At 37.6% G+C, this 15,943-nt stretch overlaps 3 protein-coding genes across 3 annotated transcripts; 2 read left to right on the forward strand and 1 right to left on the reverse strand.

Moving 5' to 3' along the window:
- Positions 1 to 2,183: 2,183 nt before the first annotated feature.
- LOC140762348 (alpha-dioxygenase PIOX) lies at positions 2,184 to 6,303 on the forward strand. Its single transcript, XM_073100087.1, has 10 exons — positions 2,184 to 2,355; positions 2,436 to 2,696; positions 2,787 to 2,936; positions 3,112 to 3,245; positions 4,356 to 4,569; positions 4,699 to 4,844; positions 4,928 to 5,155; positions 5,263 to 5,465; positions 5,574 to 5,817; positions 5,915 to 6,303. Exons 1-10 carry the CDS (start codon positions 2,266 to 2,268, stop codon positions 6,138 to 6,140), a joined length of 1,896 nt encoding a protein of 631 aa, XP_072956188.1. The 5' UTR covers positions 2,184 to 2,265; the 3' UTR covers positions 6,141 to 6,303.
- Positions 6,304 to 6,389: 86 nt separating this feature from the next.
- LOC140762347 (exocyst complex component EXO84C) lies at positions 6,390 to 11,026 on the reverse strand. Its single transcript, XM_073100086.1, has 7 exons — positions 10,788 to 11,026; positions 10,274 to 10,368; positions 8,599 to 9,637; positions 7,771 to 8,301; positions 6,953 to 7,141; positions 6,728 to 6,864; positions 6,390 to 6,636 (listed from the first exon to the last, which is right to left on the reverse strand). Exons 1-7 carry the CDS (start codon positions 10,881 to 10,883, stop codon positions 6,396 to 6,398), a joined length of 2,328 nt encoding a protein of 775 aa, XP_072956187.1. The 5' UTR covers positions 10,884 to 11,026; the 3' UTR covers positions 6,390 to 6,395.
- Positions 11,027 to 11,805: 779 nt separating this feature from the next.
- Positions 11,806 to 15,546, forward strand: LOC140763270 (outer envelope pore protein 24A, chloroplastic-like). Its single transcript, XM_073101381.1, has 3 exons — positions 11,806 to 12,128; positions 12,212 to 12,577; positions 15,168 to 15,546. Exons 1-3 carry the CDS (start codon positions 11,931 to 11,933, stop codon positions 15,246 to 15,248), a joined length of 645 nt encoding a protein of 214 aa, XP_072957482.1. The 5' UTR covers positions 11,806 to 11,930; the 3' UTR covers positions 15,249 to 15,546.
- Positions 15,547 to 15,943: the final 397 nt, after the last annotated feature.

The raw sequence follows: 15,943 nt of genomic DNA on the forward strand, positions 1-15,943 counted from the left end.
TTGAGAAGCAGTTCGACAGCGTAAGAACTTGAAACAAGTCTTAGCAATATTTAATTCGAAGTAATTATTCGGCGATACATATGACTTAAAACTTAGAGTAGACAGTTTATTATATTGATTAAAGTTTGGTGAGACTAAGTGCCTCTGTGTTTAGAGAAAGTTGATATTTTATCTAACTAATATTTAGCATTTGGATTCATGAATGATCAAAAGAAGAAAAAAAATCTACCTCAACCTCAAACAATATTTTATGTGGAGGAGAAGGGTGGTTCTCTTTATAAAATCCAAAAACTCACGTTATGCTTAAATAAAAAAATCTAAAGCTATATCTAAACAAAAATACCAAACTTATGCTATATCTAAAGAAGATATTTTCTTGTTCACATCGTGCTCTGAAAGAGAGAAGAAGAAATAAGAATGATGAACAAGAATTAAAATAATTAAATTTAGTATAATATTTTTATATGTCCAAATGATATTAATTTAAATCTAAATTTTAGTGTTTTATACATATTTATTAAATAAAAGACTTAGAAGAGGTAAAAATCTCAATTATTTAATTAATTAGCATTATACATTTAGTAAAATCACTATATTTTATATTTTATAGTACATAAGAGATACAATTTAGGAGACAACCTATCGAGTTGATAAGTTTTCTTATAATAATAGTGGTACGTGACTGGATCGCACTAATTCAATGGATTCCCCACTTATCTCATAAAATATTGGTATGCCCTCCTGCCCTCCTGCCCTCTTGCCATTGGAAGTCGTTGGATCGCCTGCACTGGCTCTTAGTTACTTTATTCATATATATTGGACAGCATGGCTTATTAATTAATTAATTAATTAATTGTTTGTTCGACAGTTTGAACAATTGAATAAGAACAAACAGCTTCATATATATATATATGTGTGTGTGTGTGTGCGTGTGTTTTACAAGTCTCAATGGAATGGATTGGATCTGGAAGAAAAGTTTGACCCTGTATGTTTTACGAATCTCAATGGAATGGATTGGATCTGGATGGAAAAGTTTGACACTCTATGTGACGATATAATTTATAATTTAATATAGAGGATAATATACGAAGTATCTGATATAGACAAGGCAATTTATCCACAACATATAAAACAAAGATGTAAAAGTAATCCTTTTGATTTGTATTGGATAGGTTATGTATATAAGTCTACCCCAATTACTACGGAAGTCAAAAAAGCCCGTCAGGTTGAAGTCAAAAAAGCCCGTCGCTCAAAAGCCAAGCCAGGCTTGCTCAAGCTCTGCTTTAGACTCGAATATATATATATATATATATATATATATATATATATATTATTTGGTATGATTTTTATAAATAAAAGAAAAAATCATAATTTAACTCCATCACCTCTACATCCTAAATCCTCTCCACCAAAACCTCAAAACCCCAGGTCCTCTTAACCGTTGAAACTCATCTCCGGCCGCTTAAGTGTTCTCATTGGAGCTGCATCGAGCATCCTCATTGGAGCCACGACAGGGTGTGATTAGTGCGACCGAGGATGGTGATGTGAGAGCTCTGCTTTAGCCACAGGGAAAGCTTTTGAGGGGCCCTGACGGAATCCTTTGCCTGGCCGCAGCATAATCTCTCTACGTCATCGATGAGGGCTTTTTCTGACGAGGCCGCAATGATGACGCCGAGACCCTCTCCTTACTCCGCCGAATCATTGATGCCCGACTCCAAATCCTCCCTTGTGAGTCGACTTGTTCAACCGAGTTCGAGTTACATCAAGCTGGAGTTGAGCCAAGTTGAGCCGAGTCAAGCTCAACTTTTTTAGCTTGAAGAGCCGAGCTGAGATTTTTTATCACTCGAGCCGGCCGAGCCTAGTTTACACCTTTACGAGCCTAACCTCGTTTACACCTCTACGAATCACTGGTCAAAGTTTTTAATTGGGTAGTACTTTCGTATGACTGCGTGCATTAATTTATATATAGGTATAGATATATTCTTATCTCTTCCTAAATATCTCAGTCGTTGTTCACATTGATCACATTATCATAGCAATATGAAGTAGATGCATAATGGTATATTGATTAATTACCAACTACTACATAATATATTTTATTCTTATGAGATTTAAGGCAGGTGAGACCACTTGGCCTGGCTCTCATATATCTATATATATAGACCCTCAGGGATTGTATTAGTGACATGATAACTAGCTCTTTGTATATCTTCTAGCTAATATATTCAGATCGAAGAGTTGAGAGAATCAATCAACCAAGCAACCATGTGTTTGTGTTTGTTCCAATCCTTCATCCACCCAGACTTCGATGAGGTCTTCTCAAAGATGTCATGCGGTGACAAACTCGGCTTCCTGGTAATTAATCACCCACATGAGTTAATTATTAGACGATCATTTGAACTACTACTAGCTCTTAATTTCTCCATGACTTGCAGATGGTGCACTCGTTTGATAAGCTAAAGATCTGGCACAAGCTGCCTGTGTTCCTTGGATTGATCTACTTGCAGACGCGAAGATCTCTGCACGACAAGTACAACCTCCTCGCCGTCGGCGATGCCAAAGGGACTCCGTTCGACCCTGAAGAGTATCCTTATCGGACGGGAAATGGCGAGTACAACGATCCAGAGAATAAGGAGGCAGGAAGTGAGAATACCTTCTTTGGGAGGAACATGCCTCCCAAGGAACTCAAAGTTGAGGTATATAGATATACACAATTACATATAGATATATATATAGATATATGGGGATGTGCATATTAATTTTCTGATTAATTTGGTTGGTGTTAGTTGATGAGCCCAGATCCAGCGGTGGTGGCTACTAAGCTTTTGGCTCGGAGGAGCTACAAGGACACTGGCAAGCAGTTCAACCTGATAGCTGCTTCTTGGATACAATTCATGGTGCATGACTGGATTGATCACTTGGAGGATACTCAGCAGGTAGAAGAAAGAAAGAAAAATAAAATAAATTCAACTTTTTTGTTCTTTTTGTTTGTGGGCAGTGAATTATATATATTTAAGCAGATCTATTTTGCTCCATGCCTGCTTAGATATATAGCTTGCATTTATTTCCGAATTATCAATGAAATATTAAGATCATATTACATGTCGACAGGTGGAACTTACTGCTCCTCCACAAGTTGCCAATGAATGCCCACTCAAATCATTCAAGTTCTACCGTACCAAAGAGATCTCGACAAATAGTGATGGCATCAAGACCGGTCATTCCAACATTCGAACCCATTGGTGGTGAGTTATCCCACCATTTAATTTTCTATAATTAATCCTTAATTACTTATTAAAACAAGAACTCATCCATTACAAGAAGAACTATATTCAGACTCCTCAACTAGTTGCCATTTTTGTTTAGACTTTCAACCATCTAAAACTTTTTAAATATCTCTTCTTTTTGTTAATTAATAAAATATTATGTAGCTTTCGTGTGATTAGTTTTAAATTTTTTGAGAAATATTTCATTATTTTACTCTTATATTTTAGAGAGAATGGATAGAGAAGATGAAGATAAAATAATTATCTCAGATAGTTAGGTGGGTCAACTTGTCATATATATTTATTAGTCCAAATGTAGTTAACTCTTGATAATATTAGCTTTCTGAAGCACCGAAATTTCCATTTATAGACAAACCCATGTTTAATATATCGATGGTGACCCATCATTTAAGAATCAAGATGCATGCATGAGCACAACTTTGGTGCTCATCAAAGATTGACAGTGTTTTCGTCGGTAATACATAACTGCTCCTTTTAATAATAATAATAAAAGATTGATAGAGTTTTAATTATTAAAGATGGTTAAGGTGACTCAAGAGTTTAAACACGTGGCAAGGGCCAATCAGTAACTTGGATGTTCCAGTGATAGTGGGACCAGCCGATGTTATTGGTCAAAGCACAACTTCCACGAGCTTAGTATCGACTGAGATTTAGCAGCCCTAGTTGGGCCATGTACCAACTTGTGACAATATGTACGTCGTATTATTATATGATGACTGGATGACTTAAGTAACTCGAATTTTATTTTATATGTATATATATATATATATAGAGAGAGAGAGAGAGAGAGAGAGAGAAAGTTTGGTACTATAATTAAAAAGCAAATGTTTAGGGGTAAAATAGTAAATTTATTTTGTTAAATGTGTAACACATTTTAAGATTTAAAAAAAAAAATGTGAGTATAATTAGTTTTAGATGAAAAATCTAAAAATCAAAATTTCGAGATGGTTTGACGGAGTTTCAGGTGCAAAAATATGTAGATATTTACACAAAATTATTATATTGTATTCTTGGATTTGGATGCAATTTAGTGTATCTAACTTGGTCGTTATTGATACCATGGTGAAGGGATGCAAGTGCTATCTATGGAAGTACAGGGAAGAAGGCAGCACGAGTAAGAACATTTGTCGACGGGAAGCTAAAGATCGGCGCCGACAACCTTCTTCCGCACGGCGACGATGGCATCGCCATCTCCGGCGACGTCCGTAACAGTTGGGCCGGAGTCTCAACTCTTCAAGCACTCTTCATAAAAGAACACAATGCCGTTTGTGATGCACTAAAGGTATATATATATATATATATATATATATATATATATATATCATACCAACAACCCTTTGCATGCATGTAGAATTAATCTCTCACCATACTTTGAAAAAGTTGAAAACCTTTTCCCTTTGATGTTCTGTAGAAAGAATACCCCAAATTAAATGACGAAGAACTCTTCCGCTACGCGAGATTAGTGACATCGGCTGTGATTGCAAAGATTCACACCATTGACTGGACTGTAGAGCTCCTCAAAACTCACACTATGAATGCTGCAATGCATGCGAATTGGTAAATAAATTCCTCCCTAATATAAAAACATATGGAAATATATGAACTCGGCTAATCTGGTTATGCTTGATTTCTTTTTGAAGGTACGGATTGCTGGGGAAGAGAATTAAGGACATCTTTGGACACATAGGAGGGCCTATTCTTGGAGGTCTTGTTGGATTATCCAAGCCAAACAACCATGGCGTTCCCTACTCATTGACTGAAGAATTCACAAGTGTTTACAGAATGCACTCACTTCTTCCAGACACCCTTAAGCTCAGAAACATCAATGCCAATCCAGGACCAAACAAATCTCCTGACTACCTTGAAGAGTGGGCACCTTATCTCAAACTGATCTTTTATTCACATATCGATCACTTGAATTACTTCCTTCATTACATTGGAAGACACTAATTAGGCTTCCTTCATGTGTCAATAGCATCAATCTGGAAGGGCTAGTAGGAATAAAAGGCGAAGCGCGTTTATCGCAGATCGGATTTGAGAGGCAGCTGGTCTCGATGGGCCATCAAGCGTGCGGCGGGCTTGAGCTGTGGAACTATCCCTTGTTCTTCAGAAACCTTGTTCCGCAAAATGTTGACGGAACCGAAAGGCCTGATCTTGTAGACATGCCTGCACTTGAAGGTACATATTTTGTTGTTGTTGTTGTTGTTGTTCATGTTAAAGAAGTTTACAGTGTGTGCACAAAGGCATTAGCTTGATGAGTGCTATATATGCTATGCATGCAAACAGTTTATAGGGACAGGGAGAGGAATGTTCCAAGGTATAACCAATTCAGGAGGGGATTGCTGATGATCCCTATATCCAAATGGGAGGACTTGACTGATGACAAAGAGGCTATACAAATTCTAGCGGAGGTATACGGCGACGACGTCGAGAAATTGGATCTTCTAGTAGGCTTAATGGCAGAGAAGAAGATCAAAGGATTTGCCATAAGCGAGACAGCTTTCTTCATCTTTGTTATCATGGCGTCAAGGTATAATCACAAACGAATATCACCTTTCTTTCTTTTTTTTGTCTATCGATCTACTTGGCATTTTATACAATGACTAATTCTTCATGACTGGAAACAGGAGGTTGGAAGCTGATCGTTTCTTTACAAGTTATTTCAACGAGAAGACGTATACAAAGAAGGGTTTCGCGTGGGTGAATAGTACAGAGAGTCTTAAGGATGTCATCCAGCGCCACTATCCACATATCAATGAGAAATGGATGAACTCTACTAGTGCATTCTCTGTATGGGATGCTCCTCCAAATTCCTTCAACCCCATTCCTTTGCTTCTTCGCTTCCCAAGTTAAGAACAAGTTCAATATTAGGTTGTGTGCATTCCATTCATGCATGTGTGTGTGTGTGGTAGAATGAGTTGTGCAATTTGTTTGTTTGTGAGAATTGACAATGTAATAACTTTGTTGATCAAACTTCCACATAAAGTTGGTTATTATTTAATGACTATTTATTTCACTCTTTCTGTAAAGAAAACAGTTTGTTTGATTGAATGATGATAACTGTTATATCAACAACAACAACCAAAAACAAGATCAAAATGTCTTGTCTCAAGACTCAGGGTCAGTGAAGTAAACAGGGCTTTCGATTTCACCATTATTTGCAGAAGCAAAAGAATCTACAGACTCTATAGTTGATGGAGTTGAAGGGGTCTCATCAGAATCAGAGATCTCATCATGCAAAACAATGTGCTCATCAACTTCAGACGATTCAGACCCCGATGTCCCCAACATTAGTTTGTTTATTGCACTCTTAGCAGTATCAACAAACCATTCATCCTCTGGAAGCGCACTGTATAAACATATGATTGGAATCAACACACTGAAGAGAAAACATTATCGAGTAACTCAGAGAGAAACATGTGACTAGTCAGACCACATACCTTTGTGGGTCTACACCTCTAGCAGAGAATGCTCCAATAGCTCGCGTTATAATGGCTGACACAAGCTGATGAACATTTCTGGATGAGTATCCCCCACAGACCGCAATCTCAACGATGAAGTGCATATCAAGAATTAACTGATAGAAAGGAGGAAGAAATTATGTTTTAGCAGACAAGGGGAGATTAAACATCCATATAAGGAAATGGCTTGTTAAAACCACATGCCTGTTGCAATCCAAATGGTTGGAGTTGGACGGTTTCATCGTCAAACACTTCCCAGAACTCTTGTTCCTCTGAGAGCCACATTATTACAGTCTCTGTAAGCCTGGAAAGTAAAACTTTTTGCATCTTCTCTTTGCCAAGTAGGACATCACCGACAACACTAGCTAATTGCTGCAATCTTGCAAATAATGCCTGCAAAAATGAGATGAAAAGTTAATAAAATGGAGCAATATCATGGAAGAAAATTTTATGGAAGCTCTAACAAAAGGAAAAATATAGTTTGATATTTCTCTTATTGGTTGAATACTTTATAATATCCTTTCAAAGGATGTAAACCTAACTGCTAGTATTGAATAAGATCATATGATATTAACAAATCACTAAGTCCTAGCTAGTAGCATACATTTCTCCTATAAATCATTGTATTGCAATCTTCCACTAAAGATGAAGAACTCAGAAAATCCACTAATAAGATATGCACTAACCCCCCAACATGGCTATCAAAAGGGGCAGATCCAAGCTCCAACAGGAATTATAGGCCTAAGCTAATTATGAATTATCAGTATTTTCTTGTAATGCAAAGAGATATAATCAGAAGAAAGTATATCTACTCATAATTTACCTGAATACCAGATGGAACAAAGATGATTAGCAAAATTCCCTTCTATTTGTCATAAAGAAACAATATCAACATAAAGAGACGGTGACAATGTTTTACATCGATTTGAGGAAATTTCAGTCATGGTTAACATTTGTACCAAATTATCTTTTTGTACCTATATAAATAGATAGTCAGAAGAGAGAAAGGAAAATGGTATCACCTGAAATGGCAATGAGGGCAGTGGATCAGAATCCCAGAAAAGATCATCTCCTTCTCCTTTCCCTTCCAAGTATATCCGAGCATCTAATCTTGCTTTTCCTTCCCGCGTATAAATAAAAGTTAAGACATACTGCCTGCAGAAGTGGTCTCTAAGTTTATCCAATGAATGTTGGAGATGGCGCCTCCAGTCCTTGTATTCTACGGTACTAATGGCAACAGGACCATTGCCTTCATTAGGTCCACCATCAGTGCCCTTGTTATCAGTTCGCAGCATAAAAATTTTGGATACAGCCATTGGTAACAGTTCATCTGCAACAGTAAATGCAGTTCCCAAAAGTTCGAGTTGTTCTGCATCTGTTTCAGCCCTAAAACCAACAGATTCTTTTGACTCCACCAGGTTATCATCCTCAGATGGACCAGGTAAGGCTTTGATCAATATATCTACATATCTATCAAATAGATGGAGAATCTTGTTCAAAATGCTCCCTCCGAAGTGCAATATAACCATTGGTGTAAGCTGATCTAAAATATCCTGTGCAAGATCAAAAAGGAAGATATCATGTTACTAACCATATGGTTATACTAGTTATTGCGATAATCATTTGAGATAATAAACAACAGGTAAGGTGATTCATGATCTATGGAGAACAAACTAGGGAAAAGCATCCACCCATTTGTGCTATATTATCTGATACTTGCAAATTTTCCTATCAAATTCCACAGCTTAGAAGATAAAAGGTTCAATTCTGTAGGAAATGATGAAAAATATCCAAAGGTTCAGCAGAAAAAAATGGTAATGCTTGCAATAGTAGATGAAGAGATAACTTACTTTGACAATTGACATGAACTTCTTGCAGCTGCTTGTCAGCATATTGTTTAATGGTGCAGCAACAGAAAGCGGTGAACCTACTTGAGGGGAAAGATGCAGCGTATCATCATGTCTAGCTAAATCAAGAATCCTCCTTCTTGCTCGCTTGAAATTCAGATCAAGGACCTCTTCAATAAAAGGACGCAATAATACCATAAGCAACTTTGAGAATTTCAATCCTTGTGATTCTAAAAGTGAGCAATGACTGAGACTGGCCTGGATACAGATACTGGCAGATCGAAGGGCAGAAGAAGACTCCGATAAAGGAGAGTTCTCCTTCACCAAACGAACGAAAGACTCTATTTCGCATTCAGCCCAATGCACAATTCGATTTGTATATTGAGACATATCTCCAAATAATAAACCAGATTCTTTTGTTGCAATTGAGATCGTTGAGAAAACAAGTTGAGACAGAGTTGCAGTGTATGTCTCTGAGTAGATTGAACATGACGGAAGAAAAGCATCAACACTTTTCTGAAGACGGGAACCATATGCTTTCAGCAGTAATTGATGAGCCAAAGGGCCTTGCCCGAGTTTAATTAAGCCAGACAAAGCCTTCTTCAGTTCTGAGATACACAAAGATGGTTGCTCCGAAATCCCAACAAGCTGATCAACAAGCATGGCTTTTCTTTTCAGGAAAGCAGTCTTATATACAGAAATTTCAGGAGTTAAATCTTCCCCCAAATCATTTAACTCTGAAGATTTCTTCTCCTCAGCATCCAAAACAGATAATGCTTCTTCTGTTTTATGTTCTGCAAGCAATACATCTAGAGTTTCCAGAAAACTGACATTATGGTCCTTCATATTACCATTCATGAGTTCATTTAGTTCAGATTGAAGATCCTGCTTTGCAACAGGTTCCTTACTGTTAAATTTGTTCCACACTTCTAATTCACGGCAGACCCCACTCATTAGATCCTGTACAAGAATTCCCTGAGAAGATACATGCTTCTGCAGTTCAATCAACTCTTGTTCTACTTCAACAACCTCCTCAGATATTCTGCAGGGCAGTTGGTATGAAATTGTTAGCATCAAAAAAGAAAGAGACAAAAGGCAACATCAAAAGTTTCTTTGAACAAGATGAACCATGTGCATCATTTACTATTTAGTGTTATATCATGTCTAGTAATCACCGACTTTACATCCTTGCTAAGGCTGTGATCTACTGACTCAGTCAGAAAAATATAAGAGCAATGATGTAAAGTTGCTAAGTATGACTTTCACAAATATGAAATATAATAACTTATGACTCTCGTATTAGTTTTAGTGATAGAACAGTTTTTTCATGATCCTCATGAGACAATTAGGCATTTAGTTCTCGAGCAACTCCAAAAGCACTCATAATCATACAGAAGAATATTTTTAGAGAGACAAAAAAGAAATAAGCATCTGCCTTGCACAATGAAAAAGATTTGGTGTATGCATTATGTGCAAACCACAGGGTGAACTGCAGTATTTCATGATTACATGAACAACTCACATAATTTACTGCTTACACATTTGGCAGTTAAAACTCGATAGATAATAGAAAAAAGGCAGCTATTATGAAGATAAGCTATGTCATATTCTGTGGGAAATGTATATCTTCACTTTCGGATACAATTATTGTGAGGATAATACATGCTTCCTTACTTACCTAAGGAAGGCCAGGTACTTTGACTGCATGTTTCCAGAAAGATTCTCAACTGCATCCTTTAACTCCAAAAGTTCAGAACAAATTTTCCTAATTCCCTGCAATGAAAAGAAGAAACCGCTAGTGACATCATGCGGCATCTACGACAGATTTTTTATAAAAAAAAGGATTTTTTTCTTTTAAATTCATCCCACATTTTTCTGGTTTCAACCTATGAATGATAAGTGCTATTTCTCTTACTTAATGCGGGGAAGTAATACACAGAGCTTACATTATGTTTCAACTAAAGAATCCTATCACAAATCACAGATGAAACGACTCTATAATGTTTTGGTATCTAAATAACAGCTAAGAAGCAGCCAAACTTACCCACAAACGATGAAACACCCCAAATTCAACTCATCGACCGATCTGAACCCCAATATTAAACTATGCCCCAAAAGAAACAGACTAAAAGACTCGAATTTTGAGCAGCACAAAGTGACCAAATAGCAAAAGGTAATGAGAAAACCCAAACCTTCTCGGTGTGGGACTGGTAGATGGAGTTGATGCTCGACTGCGGCGTGATCGATTCGTGCGTCGGGAAGTAGTCTTCCTCCTCGCTGCTCTCCATTCTTCTCCTTCTCCTCCGCCTCTGCTCCTTTACTTTGCTTGATTTCGAACGCCGGAAGAGGAGTAGAGGAGAAGAGGGGAAGCTTAAAGGGTAATTACAGACAAATTTTACTGTCACCCAAGGGTAGACATACGATCTAAAATGCCTCGAACTTACCGATACCGGTTTCTGGTTTCCATACGATGGGTTAACTTCAGGAGTAAATTTCTGGGTGAGGTTAAGAGTGTGATTGTTCAACTTTTTGGAAATTGTGGCGGGCCCACCACGTCATATCCTGGCCGTTGGATGGCTTGATGAAGCCAGTCGCATCAGTAACATGCTCTTTGGGAGTCATGGTAGGTGAACTGCTGTTTGCAACACTTTTAACTCTCTCTGCTACTACTCCACTAATGACTAATGAGAATTGACACAAATCCTATGGTTTACATGATCACAATTCGTGCTACCTAATCTACGAAGATCCAAGTTGAAAGCCACATCGATCCGAGCATATCTATTTATTATATGTAATCTAACACATACCCACGAATTAAAAAACAAGAGAGGCGATAGATTTGCACGACCAATTCAATAGTGCTACACAGTCCATGCTTCACATTATTTTACAAACAACCGAACAGACTTGGCTCATGGAAACCGAATGATTCAGATCAGACTGAATAGTTTAGCTCTGACTCAAGTTAGTGAGGAGTCATGCTCGATTTACTTTAATTCCTGTTTCATAGAACGAGAAATTTTCTACTACTAAGGAGAGAGATAGATGCATAGGCGTGATTGAGGAGAAGAAGATTATTAGTATAAGGGGTTATTTTTTTTAGTCAATAATACGAATTAGGGAAGTAATATGCAAAATCCGGACAACAACCAAATAAGATTTTATAAAAGGCATTTGTCTTTATAAATTGTTCCCTGCCATGTGGTATATGAGTATATCCACTCTTCTGGTGCGGTCTCTTCGAGGTTGCGGCTCCCTTCGTGACCTCATTTTTTTGTTTCACTTTGGATTCCTCATCCGGTGGAGAAGAGAGAAGCAAATCCAAGTCTGAGATGAAGGCGACGTTAAAGGGTCGATACGATGTCGACAAGACCTCCGCCGTCGCCACCTTAACCGCCGCCGCCGGCGACCTCCGCCTCAAGGCCTCCGCGACCGACGCCACCTTCTCCCGCGGCCCCTCCCTCGATGGCCTTTCCTTCGCCCTTGAGAAGCCCGGCTCCTTCATCCTCGACTTCAACGTCCCCAAGAAGGTAACTCTGATACTTCTTGAGACCCGAACAATTTTATCGGCGATTCCCACAATAATTTTGTAGTTCTATTTGGGAACCCGCAGGATGTGAGGTTCCAATTCATGAACGCGGTCCGCGTGATGGAGAAGCCTGTGAGCTTCACCTACATGCATATGTGGCGGGATAATCGGACAGCGGTGGATTGCTCGGTGGCGTTCGACCCGTCGAACAAGGTCGCGGTGAACTACGCGCTCGCCACGGGGAACTGCAAGGTCAAGTATGTCTATGTCCATGGGGCGGAAGGGCGGACGGTGATGGAGCCGTGCTACGACATGTCGAAGAACGCGTGGGACTTTGCGGTCTCCAGGAAGTTCGATGGCGGGGACGCCGTCAAGGCGACCTACCAGACCTCCAGCAAGGTACTCGGGTTGGAGTGGAGTAGGGAGTCCAAGATCAATGGATCCTTCAAGGTGATGTATCTTTAGCTGGATATTATCGATTTGGTAGTATCTATTATAGATTGATCTAAAGTTAGCATCAACGTTGGAAGGTATTCCCTAATGCTGAATGCTATCCTAACTAATTAATTAGTGTATTGTGTCCGTAGAAAGATTTGCACTTTCTATGCTACTTATATGCACCAAAAGAACCAATTAAACAGCGTGTCCTAATCCCTGAATGGTCTCCTTACTTAGGATATTGGACACAATAGGATATGCCAGGTTGCACCTTATGCTCAGTATCTTAATGTTGTTTGTTTAACAAATTGAAGAAAGTTAATGGATTATAACTTTGATGTAAGTTCCTATAACTTGGTTGCTCATCAATATTCACTGAATCATTTTGATTCTGTTGCTGTGACTGTACTTCACTGATATTTCTCCAAAGCAACATATTTATCAAAAATGTTCTCCTTATTGCCAATTAGAATTACTTTATCTGTAGGTTCCTGAGATAAGAATTACTTCTTTGTCTTCACTTCCATTGTGAACACATTTTCAAATGTCTAACTTCTGACCCTTGATTGAAGTACTATTGAACAATCTAACTTTATATTTTGGGGATGACCTGGATTAGTATTTCGAAAAAGAACAGTGATGGTTCTACTTGTCTTTTAGTTTTGAGTATTTTGGTAGTTTGTCACTTCATTTTCACTTTCAGAACTAAGAGAGTAGAAAGTCTTGGTTGCATATGAAGATTTATGATGCATTTCACCTTATGCGAGAAAATGCAAATGTTCTACTTGTGATTGGTTAAGTTCATTTGATAACAAGTAGAAGACATACTTACATCTTCCTATCAAATAGTTTAAATATTTTCCTGCACTACATCTGTACGCCATCAATGTATGAATGGCTGAACATTTTGTGTTCTAGCTCAAGGGCAAGCAATCAATACAAGGTCAAGATGAATTTGAGAATGTTTTGCACCACTTGAAATATCCAACGTGTTGTTGAGTCTAGGTATAAGAAACCTATAATTGATGGCTATTTAACTGATGGCATGATTATCAACAAGAATCTTCATAAAACTTGCAGGAGAAATAAGGTCCATATGATGTTGGATATCTCTAAATGGTGGGAGACCATCTTGAAGCTCATTAGATATTAGGTCTGAAATCATAGATACCAAAGGTTGATCTTTCGAAAGAATCTCAAGTGCACCAGTGACCTTTCTGCTCAGGTCTCTGAAGAGAATTAGTTGCTGAAGATACTGTCATTTGAAAATTTGAGTTTTTCAAGAATCATCGTAATTTTGTTCCCAAGGGTCATTGATGAAGCCTCATAGGATTATGAGAGATTGTATAAAATGACTGTGATGCGAAATTGACAGTGTCAACGACATACTGTCACAATGTAATTGCTGGCAGCTTTTGGAAAATTCCGGCTGTAGAGTTATCAGTTATGTGCTTCCTTGTCAACAGATGATACATAGTTTGAACATACTAGGCCCTGTTATCTCATGTTCAAAGGGAGAGGGTATTTTAGTTGGATAACTATTACTGTAAAGTCATATCAATAATATTGACTGGCTAAAGAGTACGCACATATATGCTGACATCACTCTGGCTAAAGAGTCTATGTACACATGTGCTGTTGTGTTTTTTTTTTTAAATCAGAAGATGTTCCAAAAAAGTTTCATTTCATATCTTGACTAGACCATTATGTTTTGTAGGAAACTCCTATGACATCTAAGCATTGACTTGTATTCATTACACAGTGCTGAAAGTATGTTTGTGGATATATTGCTTCTTACATCATATTAGGTTGCCGTAAGCACATGGTTATGCTCTCTGCTTCTTTACATCTTATCTTTTCCTTCTGAAGCGGTGAAGAGCTCAGGAACATGTTTTGCTTCTTTTACATTTGTGTCAGGAAGAACATGATGCAATACTGAGGTTACAATTCTTGATTATTAGTCCTTGAGGTCTATTATCTGTTAGAGAGTAGCATGGTTGACCTTAGGTAGAACTAGTCCTCTTGGTAAATCCAGGAAGGCTTAGAGATTAGCCTGTTTCGTTATTTTACTTTGTAGTTGCATTTTTCTTTGTGATGACTATTGAAAGTTAATTTCATGCTAATTTGCAAGTGATTTGTTACGGCCATTGCTTATCCTATTGATGCTAACTTACTGTTATTCATTTGCGGCATTAGTCATCATCTACAATAATAGCTAATGTTAGCCATCTAGTACATCTTAGTTTCTGTGTATATATACAAGTACTACTAATTTGTCCCTATAAACATGAGAATTCTTGCTTTTCGGTGGTCAGATCGTAAGAAAAAGCTGGAATAAATTTTGTTTAGCACATGTACCCAATACTATATTCCTTTGCAGTAAGGAGCCATATGTACATTGAGATCCTTGCTTCTTATAGTATTCTAAATTTGCTTTCTTGGAGCCTTTCTTCATCATAGGTATTGCATATGCATGTAAGATTTTGTGCTGATGTTTACTTCCATGCATTTCAAAGTCAACTATTTCACTTTTCTTTCATTAACATGACCATTTCTATTTAGTTGTTTGATATATTTGTAGCCACTATCATGTTTTGTGCAGATTTCTACTTCTTTCAACCTGACAGAGAAGAATAAAGCTCCAAAATTGATTGCAGAGAGCACGTGGAATTATGATCTATGAATCCCATGACAGGTGAAACCAGTTGCAGCTTCAATCATTGGAGGTTGCTTTAGACATACAATTTTTGTTTCACAATTTGCTCTCTGCAGCTTCGACTGTCAGAGTGTGCTTGAAACAAACAATCAGTGTTATTTAATATGTTTCCTCTTTGTTGAATTGCCGAATTATTGTTTCATGAGGTTATAACTTATTTAAATTTTTAGACATTGGAATACTTTGAATTTCTGTAACAACAAAATTCGCATGATTTGTTGTTGATTCAAAGGAAAAATATATCAAGCGCACACCTTTTCTGGTCTTTATTTGCGTGTAAATACCTTTGTCTTGACAAGCTCAGGGTTGCTTACCATCATCTTCTTAGATAAATGAAGCTTGAAGCTTGAAGACTTTACGGATTGTTTGAGAAAGATGACTCAAACGTGCTGAATAATAGTTATAATATAAAATCTCTACCAGATGAATGGACGACGTGCAATAGCTCATATGCTTTAATATCTTACACAGGAAAAGAGGCACAAACTCTCTACATGAACCAGTCATAAGATCGTGGGCATGCCAATTTTTAAATGTAACATTTTGTTGAGAGAAACTGGTGATCAAAACCCAGGTAAAAATAGCTTTCTGCGTTTAATTTACTGCCATGCGATTAGGAAATAATTCTCCAATTTTATTCACCGATAACCAATTATAATTTG

This window comes from Typha angustifolia, chromosome 7, assembly GCF_048772165.1.
Source record: "Typha angustifolia cultivar Huaian chromosome 7, ASM4877216v1, whole genome shotgun sequence".
Classification (NCBI taxonomy): Eukaryota; Viridiplantae; Streptophyta; class Magnoliopsida; order Poales; family Typhaceae; genus Typha; species Typha angustifolia.

Coding starts and splice junctions, on each gene's coding strand:
- LOC140762348 (XM_073100087.1), top strand. CDS start 2,266: ATGTGTTTGTGTTTGTTCCAATCCTTCATCCACCCAGACTTCGATGAG. Junction 2,937..3,111: donor ACTTGGAGGATACTCAGCAG/GTAGAAGAAAGA, acceptor ACATGTCGACAG/GTGGAACTTACTGCTCCTCC. Junction 4,845..4,927: donor GCTGCAATGCATGCGAATTG/GTAAATAAATTC, acceptor TTCTTTTTGAAG/GTACGGATTGCTGGGGAAGA.
- LOC140762347 (XM_073100086.1), bottom strand. CDS start 10,883: ATGGAGAGCAGCGAGGAGGAAGACTACTTCCCGACGCACGAATCGATC. Junction 10,369..10,787: donor ACCAGTCCCACACCGAGAAG/GTTTGGGTTTTC, acceptor TTTTCATTGCAG/GGAATTAGGAAAATTTGTTC. Junction 6,637..6,727: donor AGAGGTGTAGACCCACAAAG/GTATGTGGTCTG, acceptor ATGTTTATACAG/TGCGCTTCCAGAGGATGAAT.
- LOC140763270 (XM_073101381.1), top strand. CDS start 11,931: ATGAAGGCGACGTTAAAGGGTCGATACGATGTCGACAAGACCTCCGCC. Junction 12,129..12,211: donor ACTTCAACGTCCCCAAGAAG/GTAACTCTGATA, acceptor GGGAACCCGCAG/GATGTGAGGTTCCAATTCAT. Junction 12,578..15,167: donor AGATCAATGGATCCTTCAAG/GTGATGTATCTT, acceptor TGTTTTGTGCAG/ATTTCTACTTCTTTCAACCT.